Source organism: Chiloscyllium punctatum, chromosome 44 (assembly GCF_047496795.1).
Source record: "Chiloscyllium punctatum isolate Juve2018m chromosome 44, sChiPun1.3, whole genome shotgun sequence".
Classification (NCBI taxonomy): domain Eukaryota; kingdom Metazoa; phylum Chordata; class Chondrichthyes; order Orectolobiformes; family Hemiscylliidae; genus Chiloscyllium; species Chiloscyllium punctatum.
This window is the reverse complement of record NC_092782.1, coordinates 2,453,858-2,471,508: the sequence shown is the minus strand read 5'-3', so window position 1 is coordinate 2,471,508 and position 17,651 is coordinate 2,453,858. Positions and strand designations below refer to the sequence as shown.

At 41.8% G+C, this 17,651-nt stretch overlaps 1 protein-coding gene across 1 annotated transcript in view; it reads right to left on the bottom strand.

Moving 5' to 3' along the window:
- LOC140466667 (laminin subunit beta-4-like) overlaps positions 1-17,651 on the bottom strand; it is a 130,036-nt gene that overhangs the window by 89,709 nt on the left and 22,676 nt on the right. Inside the window, exons 6-10 of the mRNA XM_072562107.1 lie at positions 10,774-10,962; positions 9,673-9,736; positions 3,675-3,889; positions 2,193-2,313; positions 1,146-1,334 (exon numbers count right to left, since the gene is read on the bottom strand). Coding sequence (XP_072418208.1) covers positions 1,146-1,334; positions 2,193-2,313; positions 3,675-3,889; positions 9,673-9,736; positions 10,774-10,962 — 778 coding nt within the window. The remainder of the gene's footprint in view (positions 1-1,145; positions 1,335-2,192; positions 2,314-3,674; positions 3,890-9,672; positions 9,737-10,773; positions 10,963-17,651) is intronic.

Below are 17,651 nucleotides of genomic sequence, written 5' to 3'. Positions count from 1 at the left end.
ATAATAATATTCACAAGTTTTGGAAAGCAAACTGAAGTGATCCACAACGCTTCATCTTCCAAAGCCATGTTGTGTTGTAGATGTGATGAATATTGAATTATTTTCTAGCATTTTCATGACTTAAAAATAGAGACTATCTCATATACTAATCAATTAAATCTTCTCTAAAAGTCCAGGTTGCTAGATATTTAGTTAAAAATGTGTAAGTATAGGGACATTAAGGAAATCATGTCATTAGACTTCATGGGTTCAAATGTATAATCATTGAACAAGGACATTGGCAGTCTCCATAAAATCTTTAGGATGCTCTCAATTCAATTGATTAGAAGAACTCTAAGTTGTGTTTTTTTAAGCAAGTAACTTTTAAGGTTATTAAAATAACTGAATTCATGTTTATCCTGAAATTGCCTGGTAAATTCATATTCTTTTCAACTGTTGAGGTTGGATAATATTTATAATTTATTAAAGCTTAATTTCAGGTTCATTACATTATGGAGGATTGTTTTGGCTAAAATCAATTTACAAACTTTTGATGTCAAAATTCTCACAATTGAAAGTAGTGTTGAAAGCAAAGCTTAAAAAAGACTAGCATTAACTTTTTTGCTCTGTTTTCTTCCCTTTGGAAGAGATAGAAACACGGGATTTGTATCCTGAGAAAATCTTATCATTTCTCAACATAGTTATCTTAAACCTTCTTTTCTATTGTATTAAATACTGTATTTTAGCACCTGATTTTATGTTTTTCAGATGCTGAATTCAATTCATAGCAATATTGTTTCTAAAAGTCTTTTACAGAGGTAAAGGCATTTGATTTCACATGGCATAGAGAGATTGAACTGTGTGAACTTCCCACAGTGCTACTTGTTATGTCTGCATTTTAAAAAATGATTTTACAGACTTTTGCTGAGTTAATATCTCAATCTGAAGAGAAGATTGCACCAAGATTACACAATCTGCTAAAACAACACATTTAATCTCAACAATAAATAGAAGATTCTTTTAAAACATTGTTCTTGCTGTTTTTACATTTTGCATAATTAATTTGTGTAGTGGTCACTTTGACTTTGACCATTAGTTTTTACAATGCCTCACTTATAGTCAGAATTAATCCCAAACTGTGATAGAAAGTAAGAAACAAATCCTACCGACACATGCATATGGATCAGAAATCATTCTCACAGGATCCTGGTAGAAGAAAGGCTTGCATTGGTTACAGTTTTGACCCATTGTATTGTGTTGGCACTCGTCACAAATCCCACCACTGACTTCTCCGCTGGCCAAATATACTGCCATGTCAAAATGGCATTTTTCAGAATGTCCATTGCAGTTGCACCCTAAAAAGGAACAAGTATATAGTTTGACCTAAGGAAAAGGACAAATTGAAAGCTGATATGGGAACATTAAAAGTGATCTTCAGTGTTTGGTAACCATGTTAAAACACATACTTGATTCAAAACTCTTAAGCAAAATACAAAGCAAAGTAGTTTAAATTTGTCAGAGCATGAATTCCCTGTAATACTTTGAAGAGTGCTCTGGGGTCTCATGCATGCACCTGCAAGATTCAACTTGTCACCTCTGAGTCATTTAAAATTCTTTTAAACTTAAACTTGTTTTCACTTTCAAGAATACTAAAGTTACAAATTAAAACTTGCTAATTTAAAAAAAATGAAAATCTAATGAAACTATTAAATTGTTCTAAATAACGTTGTTAAAATATTTTTCAGTTCGTGAAAACCAAATTGCTTACAAATGGCATACTAAATACTGATTAACTACTGCTTATATGTTGTGCTAGATCCAATTTCAGCAATATGGGTAATGCTCTTCCGATCTTAAATACACCAAGCAATATACTTAATGCAAAATTTTCAAAACAAAATCACATTCTAAAACATTGCTGAATTGCACTGATTCATGGAAGATATATGTTTGGTGATATGCAAGTCATTTCAAGTGAAAACATGAACAAAAGATCCCACAAATCCACTCATTAAAGCTTACACAGTTTTCACTTGATCACTGATTGTGTCCAAAGTGAAAACTCTAGTCCTGCATATTTTTCTGCTAGAATATTTGAAAATAGTTACTGTGTAAGCTTTCATTTTTCAGAATCCAAATCTGTTTTCAATTCTGTGTTTTAGGGAGTTATGAGGCAAGTTAAATTGATTATTAATAAGTGCAACAGTTCTTACTTCTGCATTCGTCTCTCTCTGATCCTCTCGCTGGTTGCCATGGTGAATCATTGTAAAAGTCCTTACATCTTTCGCAGTTTGCACCATCTGTATTGTGCTGACAGATACACCGTCCGTGAACCTATGGAAACATTTATATTTGAAACTGATTTGAATAATGGTTTTCGCTAATATACAGCTATAAATTATAACTCTTTTATTTGTGAATTTGAAGTTCTATTTTAACATCAATCTCCAGAGGAAATGAAGTAACGCCTTCTCCAGCAGAAGTAGTTTAGAATTTGCATTTACAATTCTTCTGTATCATTGGCCTACTCTTCCTAGTCCCTTACTTGATGCTGTGCTCCAACATCATTCCTCCTTCTAACACGAGACAGCTTGCAACTGTCTTGAATTTGTTAACCTTTGCTGAGTATTTCCCACCACTTTCTTTTATCCTGTGAAGCAATTTACAGCATTTTCTACATTAAAAGCACTACAGAACTTTCACTTAGTCCATGATATTTGGGTCTTCAGTTTGTTCGCAATCTTTGTCGGAGATTTGTTAAGCGTTAGTCCCAATGTGATTATCAGTAGATTTTCTTCTATTATGATGTGTTATTGAAGGGATATGCTAGCACTTTGACACACAATATGTATTCATAAGATACAAGATATTTAACAAGTATTCCAGCACATGTTTGTTCTGTTATATTCATTTTATTGATTATTTGTAACTCATTGGTTAGACCGCAGCTAAAGGATTACGTCCAAGCTTGGGCATCGCAATTTACAAAGAGTCTCAAGATTTTAAAGGGTGGACTGAAGAAACGTGCGTGAGGGATGATGGATTTAGCCATGCAGAGAGAAACTGGGACTGTTCTTTATAGCAAAATCATTAACGGAAGATTTCATTGAGGCTATCAGAATTCTTTCGGGTTTTTGATAGATCAGACAGGGAGGAAACCAGCAGGAGGGCTGGTAGTCAAGATAATAATTAAGATATTTCACAGAAATATCCAGCAGGCAAATAAGGAGTTTTTTTTTACATTGCAAATTGTTACCACTGGAATAGAGTGCTTGAAAGGGTGTGGACAGATATTTGGCGACAAAAGGAAAGTGGATGTATAGTTAAAAAGAAAGATTTACAGGGCCAGAAGGAAGCAATAAGGGTTTGAGACTTACATTGTATAGCTATTTCAAAGAGCCACTACTAATGCAATGCTGATAATGGCCTCTATCTATGTTGTGCCATTTTCATGTAGTCCATTTTGAGCCTGTTATCCTGACCCTGTTCTTTGTTACTTCCAAATACAGGTGCCCCTGGTGGCAAGAATATATACCTATAAACATGAAAAATCCATCAAGGTCAACCATAGATGTCCCCAGTGGCACGTTTTCATCTTTATGGTCACTGTCTGTACTTAATTTTCTGAAAATAATTGCATTATGTGTGCTTTTGAAATTTATCATAGGGTAACTGAATTTTGGTGAAATTCTTACCATTCCTTGCTGGTCAAACACATCACCTCTTATATTTTCAAGAGGAATACACTGGCTGGCATGCCCATAGCAAAAGCAGCTCCCACGAACAACCATCTCATACAATGCGTAATAATATTTTTCATTAGCTCTGGCCTGTCTCCTCCGCAAACGTGTATCTCCAAGTGTGTGAAGCTGTGTGAAGTTTATCCGTAGATTGGTAAAAGTTATAAGCTCTGTGGAAGATACAGGATAAAGGCTTGAAACTGGAAGTATGGTTTGTTGTACTAAGTATCCAATTGTTCTTCCATTGGCTTCAATAGAAATCAAAACAATGGGGATTTTTAAAATGGGTGCCCAAATCACTATTGTCCATTTGGCGCTGAAATCAGTTTTACACCCAATGTGCAGCTTGTCATTGGTAAGTGAATCATTTAGCATTAATTACACATACCACAAAAACCTATGAACTACACAATCAATTGATTCCCCAATAAAGCCCTTAGAAACTCTTAACAACAACCATGTATCATCTTTTGTTTACTAATGGATAGGATGGAATAGTATTGACTATATTGCAAACAGTGAAGAGATTGCGTGGATTGTTTGACCATTAAGAACAATTGAACTTGAGGAAGAAACAGAACTTGAGTCAAAACCATTTGTGGTTTGTGAATTAAGCTCATGATGTAAAATGTAACATATTGACATGGATAGGAGACTGGATAGTTAACAGGAAGCTGAAAACGGGTGTAAAAAGGTGGTGCACTTCAGAGATCAGCGCTGGGACCTCAACTGTTCACAATTTATATAAATCACTTAGATGATGGGATGGAAGGGATGGTTGCCAAATTTGCTGATGGCACAAAGATAGGTAGGAAACTGAGTTGTGAAGAGGACACAAAGAAGTTACAAAATTCTGGAAGGGATAGATAGGGTAAATACATAAGCAAATGTGAAACAAAGACAGGAGTTACTGGAAAAGCTCAGCAGGTCTGGCAGCATCTGTGAAGAGAAATCATTGTTAATGTTTCAGAACCTGTGACCCTACTTCAGAAGGGTCTGAGGATGGGTCACCGGACCCAAAGCATGAACAATGATTTCTCTTCACAGGTGCCGTCAGACCTGCTGAGCTGTTCCAGCAACCTCTGTTTTTGTTTCTGATTTACTGCATCTGCAGTTCTTTTGGGTTTTTTGTTTCTGGTTAAAAAAAAATGCCCTGGTTGGGAAGTTAAGAAACAGGCGCACAATTTAAAAGTAAGGGAGATGAGGAGATTTTATTTACTCAGAGAATTATGAACTCAATGGGCTGAAAGGCCTCCTCCTGCTCCTATATTCCTACTTTTGAATGGAGACTTGCCAGCCCTTTTTGTGTGTTCCTATGTAACCATGACAGTGGAATGATTTCAAGTTAGGGTACAACTGGCCAGACCCTTGAGACTCCACGTGATCCTGAGGGGACCGAATGTTCACTCACATGCTGCAAACAAGATCAGTGAACTCTCAACCACAGGAGTACCTACATCTCCGATTACTTCAATAATTGGAAACATGTGATGGCAAGACCACGTGCAATCAATGGTTGGAGGACAAATTGACTGGGGATCTAGGGAAAGGATCACAATCTGGATCTCCCAAAAGGGTTTTGGGCAATAATTCTACCCATTGATTAAATAAATGAAATTTAAACCCCCACACCTTTGCAAAAGGAACTGAAGGAGAAACCCTGTTAATTCTCCCTCAGATCTTGCTGATACAACACTCTTTATTTCCTGTGAAAGCAAGTAGGATCCAAGATGTGACCCTAGATGTGAGGGTATTCAAAACACAGAAACAGATATATATTAGGGAACTTCTTCATAATCTGAAAAATCTCGGGGTCACCAGTGAAGTTTGCTGTTGAAATATTCCCATAGCTATGTGGAGGTGCACCTGAACATTTCTATCTTCTTCATTCACCAGTTACACCTGAAGGTTTTCTGTTTGATTCATTTATGGACTGAGTTTTCACCATGGAGAATCAAATTTGTGCTTCGAGTTAGAGACCCATCTTTGATGAATGATCAGATTTTCACAGGGTTAGCCCTGAATTGATTTGGAGAAGATTTCCTGTCCAGTTATAGCCAATGAGGATAGGAATGGACCAGATGAAGTTTTAGATTCATTTCGACATGCCATGGTAGAAAATGTTGAGGCTCTTGGTTGTCTTGAGGGAGGGATCTGCAATTTGTGCCTCCAGAGGAAAGTGAGATGCCACAGCAGAATTGGAGCTTAGCACCAATGGCAGGACACACCCTCACTGATACCAAGTTAGATCATATGCTGGATGCCACAAGGTAGAGTTGGGCGGTCCTTTATCCAAGAGGGGTTGCAGGAGGAAGCAGTTGTGTAAGGTCTTTTGTTCTGGAAGGGTTAATTTTGAGGAGTGCATCAGATTTTACCCCATTATTGGTGCCATAAGGGTTTAGATGGCAGGAACAACTCAGGCTCACAATGGGGACAGATTTATCAATTAATCATCTCCCTCATAATATTAGTAACAGAGTTTATGATCCCAATGTAACTTGCTGCTGATTGCTTTCATACAGTAAACCCATATCTTGTTTATTCCTACAGAATTTTCTCATTAGATTACCTAATAGTTTTCATCTGTCAAACTAGACCTAAAAGTATGATGGTGCAACAAATCTACCTTACAATGACCGAGAATCCATCTAACTTATACAACATGGTGAACATTGGTGAAGATTGATCACGCAACATGGTACCAGTGCTGGGCATCTCTTCATCTTACAAGAGAGACCACTTTGTCATGCAGCTGGGATGTCTTTCTTTTCACCATTGTTTCCCTGTGCCTGGAATCATTCCATCCTCAATTCCTGCTTCTGCTTCTTCTCCCATGAACTGTCTCCTTCTAAGACCTCACTGTCTCCAAGGTCCACAACTCTCCGGAGGGCCACACTGTGGGAAGTGTATCAGAACAGCACAATGACCAATGCCCTTGCAGGATGGTAATGGAAGGTACCACCAGATACTGCAAATGGATCTTTAGAGCTCAGTGGTGTGCTCAATGGTAGTCATTTGGTCTGGGTGGCAGTGGTTCTATCACTTTGGACCTCTTTCTCGGGCACCTGTAAGTGGCTGAGTCACCATCTCTTCAAGGGATACCCCTTTTCACCTAAAGTTCATGCATACAGTTAGGGGCTTGGTGTAAACATCTGAGGTTCTGTGGATTGGTAGAGGATGAAAGAGATGTGGAAGCTCTAGGAAAATGAACACAGCCATAGAGGTAGTTCAGTTACAGACAGGTTGGACATTGAGAGTGTGGTAAGCATTCTTTCTAATGAGAGGTCAGTCAGTGCCTTGAAGACCGTCCGGGTATAACACATGCTATCCTTCACCTGATGGCAGCAAAACCCAGTGCCCACTGCAAGGCCCTATTCCCTGTTAAATGGATGTGCTGTCCAGCTCTGACAAAGTGGACATCAGTAAACAGCAGGATGCAGTGGTGTGGAGTTACTTTTGAGATCTTGCTAAGATCCACAGCAGGTCCTTGAAAAGAACCAGAAATGAAGAAGCTGAATAGCACAGAGACTCTGATAGTTTCGTGCTGCAAGCTGAAAGGTTGCATTGTTAGAACATAGAACATAGAACATAGAACAGTACAGAACAGAACAGGCCCTTCAGCCCACGATGTTGTGCTGACCACTGATCCTCATGTATGCATCCTCAAATTTCTGTGACCATATGCATGTCCAGTAGTCTCTTAAATGTCCCCAATGACCTTGCTTCCACAACTGCTGCTAGCAACGCATTCCATGCTCTCACAACTCTCTTTGTAAAGAACCCGCCTCTGACATCCTCTCTATACTTTCCTCCAACCAGCTTAAAGCTATGACCCCTTGTGTTAGTCATTTCTGCCCTGGGAAATAGTCTCTGGCTATCGACTCTATCTATGCCTCTTATATACCTCAATTAGGTCCCCTCTCCTCCTCCTTTTCTCCAATGAAAAATGTCCGAGTTCAGTCAACCTCTCTTCATAAGATAAGCCCTCCAGTCCAGGCAGCATCCTGGTAAACCTCCTCTGAACCCTCTCCAAAACATCCACATCTTTCCTATAATAGGGCGACCAGAACTGGATGCAGTATTCCAAGTGCGGTCTAACCAAAGTTTTATAGAGCTGTAACAAGATCTCACGACTCTTAAACTCAATCCCCTGTTAATGAAAGCCAAAACACCATATGCTTTCTTAACAACTCTGTCCACTTGGGGTGGCCATTTTAAGGGATCTATGTACCTGCACACCAAGAGCCCTCTGTTCCTCCACACTGCCAAGAATCCTATTCTTAATCCTATACTCAGCTTTCAAATTTGACCTTCCAAAATGCATCACCTCGCATTTATCCAGGTTGAACTCCATCTGCCACCTCTTAGCCCATCTCTGCATGCTGTCAATGTCCCGCTGCAGCCTACAACAGCCCTCTATAATGTCAACGACACCTCCAACCTTTGTGTCGTCTGCAAACTTGCTGACCCATCCTTCAATCCCCTCATCCAAGTCATTAATAAAAATTACAAACAGTAGAGGCCCCAGAACAGAGCCCTGTGGAACACCACTCACCAGACTTCCAGACAGAATATTTTCCTTCTACCACTCGCGGTCTTCGGTTGGCCAGCCAATTCTGTATCCAGACAGCTAAGCTCCCCTGTATCCCATTCCTCCTGACCTTCTGAATGAGCCTACCATGGGGAACCTTATCAAATGCCTTGCTGAAGTCCATATACACCACATCCACAGCTCGACCCTCATCAACCTTTCTAGTCATATCCTCAAAGAACTTGATAAGGTTTGTGAGGCATGACCTGCCCCCTCACAAAGCCGTGTTGACTGCATTTAATCAAGCCATGCTCTTCCAGATGGTCATAAATCCTATCCCTCAGAATCCTTTCTAACACCTTGCAGACGACAGACGTGAGACTTACTGGTCTGTAATTTCCGGGGATTTCCCTATTTCCTTTCTTGAAGAGAGGAATTACATCTGCCTCTCTCCAGTCCTCAGGTACGACTCCGGTGGAGAGCGAGGATGCAAAGATCTTCGCAAGTGGCGAAGCAATTGCATTTCTCAATTTGAACATCCTCTAACGCAGCCGAGGACAAATCTGGTCCGGGCCTGGCGACTTGTCAATCTTAATGTTTGACAAAATTTTCAGCACATCAGCTTCCTCTATCTCTATCCATTCCAGCATGCACACCTGCTCTTCAAAGGTTTCATTCACTACAAAGTTCATTTCTTTTGTAAAGACATTGTTAGGACACAGATATCTGTGATCACCTGACTGGAAGGTTGCACTTTCCTGGGACATTGTTTCACAGTCATCTCCAGGTAGTTCTGTATTAGCCAGTCGATTTTGTGTTAAAGGTTTAACCTTTGTTGTTGCCCTTCCCCTCTCTCTTCTCTGTAACCGCTCCCCCCTCCCCAATCCCAGAATTATGTCCTTGCTGTGGAATGTGCTACTCTCATCATGGGCCAGGGGGGCACAATCTGTTTGCTAACCCCCACCCCTATTGCCAGCTGAAAATGCTCAACTCTCCTGTTCTGTTCTGGTGATATCAGGGAGATGCCAACCCCATTCAACACCTGCATGCTTTAAATATATCATCGCAAACCCTTTAAACAACTTTCTAAAAGTCTTAATGACTCGGAATTCCAGGATTTCTCTTGTGCTTTTCTTTCACTCTGCTCCTTGTTGTTAGGTCTGGGATCGATGCCTTGAAATTGACATACTGCCTGGTATTTTTGCAATATTCCTCTACCTTTTCCTAGTTTCCTGCCATTCCTAAATATCCCGTGCCTGTCAAGATTCAAAACCTGCTCCATCTTAAAGCACCTGAACTCAGTTAATAAGTACAACAGAAGAGGTCAGAATTTGAAGATTGTAGGCTTGCAGGGGTTCAGACTCCTACACTCCAACTTCTGCAACAGTTGGCTGTTTACATACTTACTATAAATGTACATACCTCGTATCTCGTGGCTGTATGGATCATTGATTTGGAAGTGTGGGTCCAATGCTTTTAGAACAACCTACACAAATATTTTAAATAGAATTTTATTAAACCAGCAAGCTATTCCATTACTTTAAACTGTAACATTAAATATTTTTAAAAAGATCAATAATCAAATATCTGCATCAAATTTTCATGGTCAGGGCTGTGACGCACTGAAGGACTGTACCACATTCATGTAGGTCCAATTCACCGGTATAGCTAATTACTTTCAAGACGATTGTTTGAGTGTCACAAGTCTGTAGGTTATTAAGAGGTGCTGATTACTTTGTGATCCATAGAAGAGACTTTGTTAAATCATTAGTTTAGACAAAGCGTAGATTATAATCTGATTTTGAGAAATAAAATATGGTTGGGATTGGCTATAGAATGAAGAGTGAAAGAGGGGGTTTGGAATGTTTATTGCCTTTCTAACTCTCCCACTAATCAGTTAACGATCTGAACAGGGAAAGTTGGCCCAGAGACCAGATAGCCACTGAATAGCCATTTAAGTGCCACGTTCCATTTCTGGGATGTTACTATTTCCAAAATACCTTATGTCACATGGACAGGCTGATCAATAAAAGCTGGTGGTCTGCTTATAGACTGCAAGAGTTGATGGAGGCACCAAGGATACAGCACCCTGTGACCCATGGAAGACTACACCACACCTTCAAAATGCTTCCCTTTTCTCACTAATGACATAGCACATGCCCTGCTCTCCATGCTTACAGCATTGCAACAGCTCTGGGTTGTTGGCAGTACCCTCAGTGGCCAGCACTCCCAGCTGGGCTACTGAGATTGAAGAGCTGCCTTCCCTCTGATTGACTGGCAGCTCTTAAACACAGGTTCTATGCTCTTAAAGTGATGGCAGCCTCAACTACAGGCAGTTAATGATGTGACTGCCAGGCAATTGAGATGAGGCTTCCAGAAATGACCAAGGTGGAGCTGCTCCCAGCTTTCTGGCTGGTGGACAGATTGACAGCTATTCAATGGAATGCTAAGATGGTATCCACTCTTATGCGTGCTAATATTCATACTGAAAATGTAGTAAAGAAATTAATTTTGACAACATACCTCTCCACCTGTTGAAGGTTCAAGGTCAGAATACTTTGAATCACAGATTACATCATCCACTTTCTGTCCAGGTCCATGGGGAATATTCGGGAAGGTGGATGCACAATCATAGGCAAAATATCGCAACACTCTCCATGTTTGACCAAAATCTGAGGATCTCTCAACCAACATTGCAGCTGGGCGGAATGTCTAGGTGAGGAAAGAGTAGGCTGATTAGAATCTTCTGTGTTAGAGGATGTTCAAATTGACTCTTTGTACTGCCCTCTTAACCCACACATTAACCTTAACTTGCACTCTTCAGTCCCTTTGGCTTTCAGATTTCCAAAGTCTTTCCCTATTTAGAAAATAGTCTATGCCTCTATTTTTCCTACCAAAGTTCATAACCTTATATTTTCCCATGTTGTATTCTATCTACCCCTTCTTTGCCCACTCTCCTTCTTCAGCCTCCCCAGCACCTCAATACTACCTGTCCCTCTACCTCTTTGTGTCATCTGCAAACCGAGCAACAATGTCCTCAGTACGTTCGTCAAGATTGTTAATACAGAATGTGAATAGTTGTGGTTCCAACACAGACCCCTGTGGAAATCCATTAGTCACTAGTTGCCATCTTCAAACAGACCCATTTTATCTCTGCTATCTGCCACTTAGGCAATCCTCTATCCATGCTAGTACCTTGCTTCTAACATCATCTTATTTCGCAGCCTCTGAACCTCAGAACTTGGAGTCTTCTTTTATCTGACTGATTTATAACAGCAGAAGTGCTGTTTGGTGAATTCAACTCTAGTTGTTGACAGTTGTTAATTTGCTAACAGAAGTTGAAATCTCCTTCTTTGAAACCCCTTCCTACTTGCCACGGAACCTCAGCTCTAAACATCAATCCATTGTATCCATAGTCTATCAATGATCTCTTGTTTTTTGGACCTCATTCCTCCACTGCCTGCAAATGCTCACAGCCTGTTCGACTTCATTCCCAAGGTCCATGTGAGGTGAAGTCATTGTTTTGGTCTATTCTTGCCTCATGGAAATGACTTTTTAATCAACTGGACTCGACTTTATCTTCACTTGTTCGGTGTCTTCTCAACTGCTACAGGAATCTTTCAACACTTTCTGCCACTTTAACAGATCTAGTTCCTTGGCTCGAGCTTGTTTTTTGAATTGATTGGATTTGATTTATTGCTGTCAGGTGTACTAAGGAACAGTGAAAAATTATGTCTTACGGGCTCTACAGGCAGATCGTACTGTACAAGTGCATCAGGGTAACAGAACAGAGTGCAGGATACAGTGTTACAGCTGCTGAGAAGGTCCAGAGAGAGATCAACATTAACATTTGAGAGGTCCGTACAAACGTTTGATAACAGCAGGGACGAAGTTGTTCTTGAACCTGTTTTAACATGTGTATAACTACTTATATCTTCTGCCTGATGGAAGAGGGTGGAAAAGAGTGTAACTAGGGTGGGAGGAGTCTTTGATAAAGTTGGTTGCCTTCCCAAGAATAGATGAAGTCAATGGATGGATACACTTGCTTGCATGATGGACTGGGCTGTGTTCACAACTCTCTGACCTTTCTTGCGGTCTTGGGAAGAGCAGCTGCCACCCACGCATGTTTGCATCCAGGCAGGATGCCTTCAATAGTGCAACTATAAAGATTTGTAAGAGTGTTTATGAGCATGGCAAATTTCCTTAACCTCCTGACGAAGTAGAAGCATAGTTGTACTTTCTTGACTGTAGTGTCAAAGTGGGTGGTTGGCGGATTGTTGGCGGTCATCACTCCCAGGAACTTTCGAGCACCTCCACCTCAGCACTATTGATGCAGACAGGAGTCCTCCACTCCGCTTCCTGAAGTCATTGACCAACTCCATCATTTTGCTGACCTTGATGAAGAGGTTGTTGTCTTTACCTAATGCCATCAACTTACAATGGTGGTGTTGTCAGCAAAGGCATAAATGAAGTGGTATGGAAGTTTGCCACACAGTTGAGAGTGTATAAGGAGTTTAGTAGGGGCTGATTACACTGCCTTGTGAGGCACTGAGGTTGAGGATTATCATGGAGGAGGTGTTGTCATGTATCCTTATCGACTGTTGTCTATGCATCGGAAGTTTAGAATCCAGTTACAGAGAGGGGTGCAGATACCTAGGTCCCAGAGTTTGGAGATGTATTTGTTTGAAATTGTGATGTTGAAAGTGGAGCTGCAGTCAATAAGTAGGAGCCTGGTGTAGGTGTCCTTGTTGTCCAGATGTTCCAAGGATGAGTGTAGGGTCAGGGAGATGGCGTCAGCTATGGATCTGTTGCACTGGTAGATAACTTGTAAAGGATCAAGGCAGTCAGGGAGGCTGGATGTGAGTTATGACCAACCTCTCGAAGCAGGGTGGTAAAAAAGGAGGGGGGGTGGCATTGCTAATTAGAAATGGTATAACGGCTGCAGAAAGGAAGTTTGAGGGGGATCTGCCTCTGGAGGTAGTATGGGCTGAAGTCAGAAATAGGAAAGGTGCAGTCACCTTGTTGGGTGTTTATTATAGGCCCCCCAATAGCAGCAGAGATGTGGAGAAACAGATTGGGAAACAGATTTTGGAAAGGTGCAGAAGCCACAGGGTCGTAGTCATGGGCGACTTCAACTTCCCAAATATTGATTGGAAGCTCTTTAGATCAAGTAGATTGGATGGGGCGGTGTTTGTGCAGTGTGTCCAGGAAGCTTTTCTAACGCAGTATGTAGAGTGTCCAACCAGAGGGGAGGCCATATTGGATTTGGTACTCGGTAATGAACCGGGACAAGTGGTGGGCTTGTTAGTGGGTGAACATTTTGGTGATGGTGACCACAATTCTGTGACTTTCACCTTGGTTATGGAGAGAGATAGGTGCACACAACAAGGAAGTTTTTACAATTGGGGGAAGGGAAATTACGATGCTGTAAGACAGGATTTGAGGAGCATACGTTGGGAGCATAGGCTGTCAGGGAAGGATGTGGTGGAAATGTGGAACTTTTTCAAGGAGCAGATACGACGTGTCCTTGATATGTATGTACCGATCAGGCAGGAAAGAAATGGTCGTGTGAGGGAGCCTTGGTTGACGAGGGAGGTTGAATGTCTAGTAAAGAGGAAGAAGGAGGCTTACATAAGGTTGAGGAAACAAGGTTCAGACAGAGCAGTGGAGGGATACAGGATAGCCAGACGGGACCTGAAGAAAGGGATTAGGAGAGCTAAGAGAGGGCATGAAAAATCCCTGGCGGATAGGATCAAGGATAACCCCAAGGCATTCTATGCGTATGTGAGAAACCTGAGAATGACGAGAACGAGGGTAGGTCCGATCAAGGACAGTGGTGGGAGACTGTGTATTGAGTCGGAAGAGATAGGAGAGGTCTTGAACAAGTACTTCTCTTCAGTATTTACGAACGAGAGGGACCGTATTGTTGAAGAGGAGAGTGTGAAACGGACTGATAAGCTAGAAGAGATACCTGTTAGGAAGGAAGATGTGTTGGACATTTTGAACAACTTGAGGATAGACAAGTCCCCCGGGCCTGACGGGATATATCCTAGAATTATGTGGGAAGCAAGAGAGGAAATTGCAGTACCGTTGGCAATGATCTTCTCGTCTTCACTGGCAACTGGGGTGGTACCAGGGGACTGGAGAGTAGCGAATGTTGTGCCCCTGTTCAAAAAAGGGAATAGGGATAACCCCGGGAATTACAGGCCAGTTAGTCTTACTTCTGTGGTAGGCAAAGTAATGGAAAGGGTACTGAGGGATAGGATTTACGAGTATCTGGAAAGACACTGCTTGATTAGGGACAGCCAGCACCGATTTGTGAAGGGTAGGTCTTGCCTTACAAGTCTTATTGAATTCTTCGAGGAGGTGACCAAGCATGTGGATGAGGGTAGAGCAGTGGATGTAGTGTACATGGATTTTAGTAAGGCATTTGATAAGGTTCCCCATTGTAGGTTTATGCGGAAAGTCAGGAGGCATGGGATAGAGGGAAATTTGGCCAATTGGATAGAAAACTGGCTAACCGGTCGAAGTCAGAGAGTGGTGGTAGATGGTAAATATTCAGCATGGAGTCCAGTTACAAGTGGAGTTCCGCAGGGATCAGTTCTGGGTCCTCTGCTGTTTGTAATTTTTATTAATGACTTAGATGAGGGAGTCGAAGGGTGGGTCAGTAAATTTGCAGATGATACAAAGATAGGTGGAGTTGTGGACAGTGAGGAGGGCTGTTGTCGGCTGCAGAGGGACTTAGATATGATGCAGAGCTGGGCTGAGGAGTGGCAGATGGAGTTCAACCCTGCCAAGTGTGAGGTTGTCCATTTTGGAAGAACAAATAAGAATGCGGAATACAGGGTTAATGGTAGGGTTCTTGGTCAGGTGGAGGAACAGAGGGATCTTGGGGTCTCTGTTCATAGATCTTTGAAAGTTGCCACTCAGGTGGATAGAGTTTGTAAGAAGGCCTATGGAGTGTTATCGTTCATTAGCAGAGGGATTGAATTCAAGAGTCGTGAAGTGATGTTGCAGCTGTACAGGACTTTGGTTAGGCCACAGTTGGAGTACTGTGTGCAGTTCTGGTCGCCTCACTTTAGGAAAGATGTGGAAGCTTTGGAGAAGGTGCAGAGAAGATTTACCAGGATGTTGCCTGGAATGGAGAGTAGGTCGTACGAGGATAGGTTGAGAGTTCTCGGCCTTTTCTCGTTGGAACGGCGAAGGATGAGGGGTGACTTGATAGAGGTTTATAAGATGATCAGAGGAATAGATAGACAGTCAGAAACTTTTTCCCCGGGTATAACAGAGTGTTACAAGGGGACATAAATTTAAGGTGAAGGGTGGAAGGTATAGGGGAGATGTCAGGGGTGGGTTCTTTACCCAGAGAGTGGTGGGGGCATGGAATGCGCTGCCCGTGGGAGTGGTAGAGTCAGATTCATTGGCGACCTTTAAGCGGCATTTGGATAGGTACATGGATGGGTGCTTAATCTAGGATAGAAGTTCGGCACAACATCGTGGGCCGAAGGGCCTGTTCTGTGCTGTATTGTTCTATGTTCTATGTTCTATGTTCACTTCATAATGATGGAGGTCATAACCACTGGGCGGTAGTCATTGAGGTATGCTGCACAATTTTCTTTGGCACTGGGATGATGGTGGTCTTTTTGAAGCAGGTGGGGACTTCAGATTGTAGTAAGGAGACATTAAAGATGTTCGTAAATACTCCCACCAGCTGGTCCATGCAGGATCAGAGTGCATGGCTGGGATTTCCATCTGGGTCAGTCACTTTATTATTGGCTTACATGTTCTCTACATGTTCATCCCTGCTGTGACTTTCAGAGGGTTTTCTCTGCTACTTTAAATAGAATTCCAACAGATCCCTATCCACCATGGCCTTCCTTTGCTGTATGAACCTGTTCTCACACTAAGAAATTTTATTTCACTCACCTCTTTAATCTTAAATAAAAAGTGGTGTGATGCGCACCAGCAGTGTCCTAGTGTTGCCAGTCTTTTCAAGCAATATATAGAGGGCGGCACGGTGGCACAGTGGTTAGCACTGCTGCCTCACTGCGCCAGAGACCTGGGTTCAATTCCTGCCTCAAGCGACTGACTTTGTGGAGTTTGCACGTTCTCCCAGTGTCTGCGTGGGTTTGCTCCGGTTTCCTCCCACAGTCCAAAGATGTGCAGGTCAGGTGAATTGGCCATGCTAAATTGCCCGTAGTGTTAGGTAAGGGGTAAATGTAGGGGTATGGGTGGGTTGTGCTTCGGCGGGTCAATGTGGACTTGGTGGGCCGAAGGGCCTGTTTCCTCACTGTAATGTAATCTAGTTCTTGTCTTACTTCCTAACCTCCTTTCTGCATCACTTCCTGCGCTTGCCAAGTAGAAAATGTCATCAGCTTTTATTCCAGTTTCCACTCTTCCCTCATCGTTGCATGGTCTATTTCCAACACTTCACTTATTTCTTCAAATTCTCTGCCTCCATTTATTGGCCTTAGCCCATTGACTGATATCCATTATAAGTGCATTAACATTTATCTTGACTGCACTCACAATCTGTTTCCAGGGAGGGCTCTATCCCATTCGTCCAGTTTCACCATCTGCTTTACAACTGGACTAACAATGTCACTATCTTCTCCCACATTTTTGAAATGCCTTCTCTTTTTCTCCAGTGACGGTTTTCCTTCACTGCAGTTAGTAGGATCCATCTCTTCTATTTGCCGCACTCCTGTTTTCACCCCTTTGTTTTCCTTCCCCAAACCATGATGGGGATCTCTTTACCTTCACCTTTTATCCAGCAGTCTCCATGATCAATACAACATTCACTGTCAGTTTTACCATCTCAAGTGTGATGTAACAACAAAACACTCTTTGTCTCTTTATACCATAGGCGTCAGTCTTAGGTTAGCATCTGAAGGGCACAATATAATACAATGATGCTTGGAGTTTCTTTTGCTCCCTGTTTCTCATACTGACTTCAATAATAAAAGAGGATTGCCTATAAGGACTTGGATGTGAGCACCCTTCACTCCCTCTTAAAAAAAACATTCACAAACCTTCTGGTGGTTTATTTTATGCATAACCTTGCACTAGGTTAGGGACAAACTACACTCAGTGTGAAGACCAAGCCCTGTTAGATTACTGACTGAGGAGGCCACAGTCTTTGAGCTATGATATGTCAGTGAGTGCGATGGCCGCCTCACCTGTGTTTTCACTCTGTTGTTGATGAACTCCTGAAACAGTGTGGCATCGATGAAGAATCATTTGCACCGTGAAGAAATTCAACAAGAATGGTGACAAAATGTCACAAGCATCCTCATGGTTGCAAGAACAAACCACCTTGGTCTTGTGACCATGTCATAAGATGGATTTCTGCTTAGACATACAGAATACAGTGCAGCTTTATATCACTCAAGGGCTGTTAA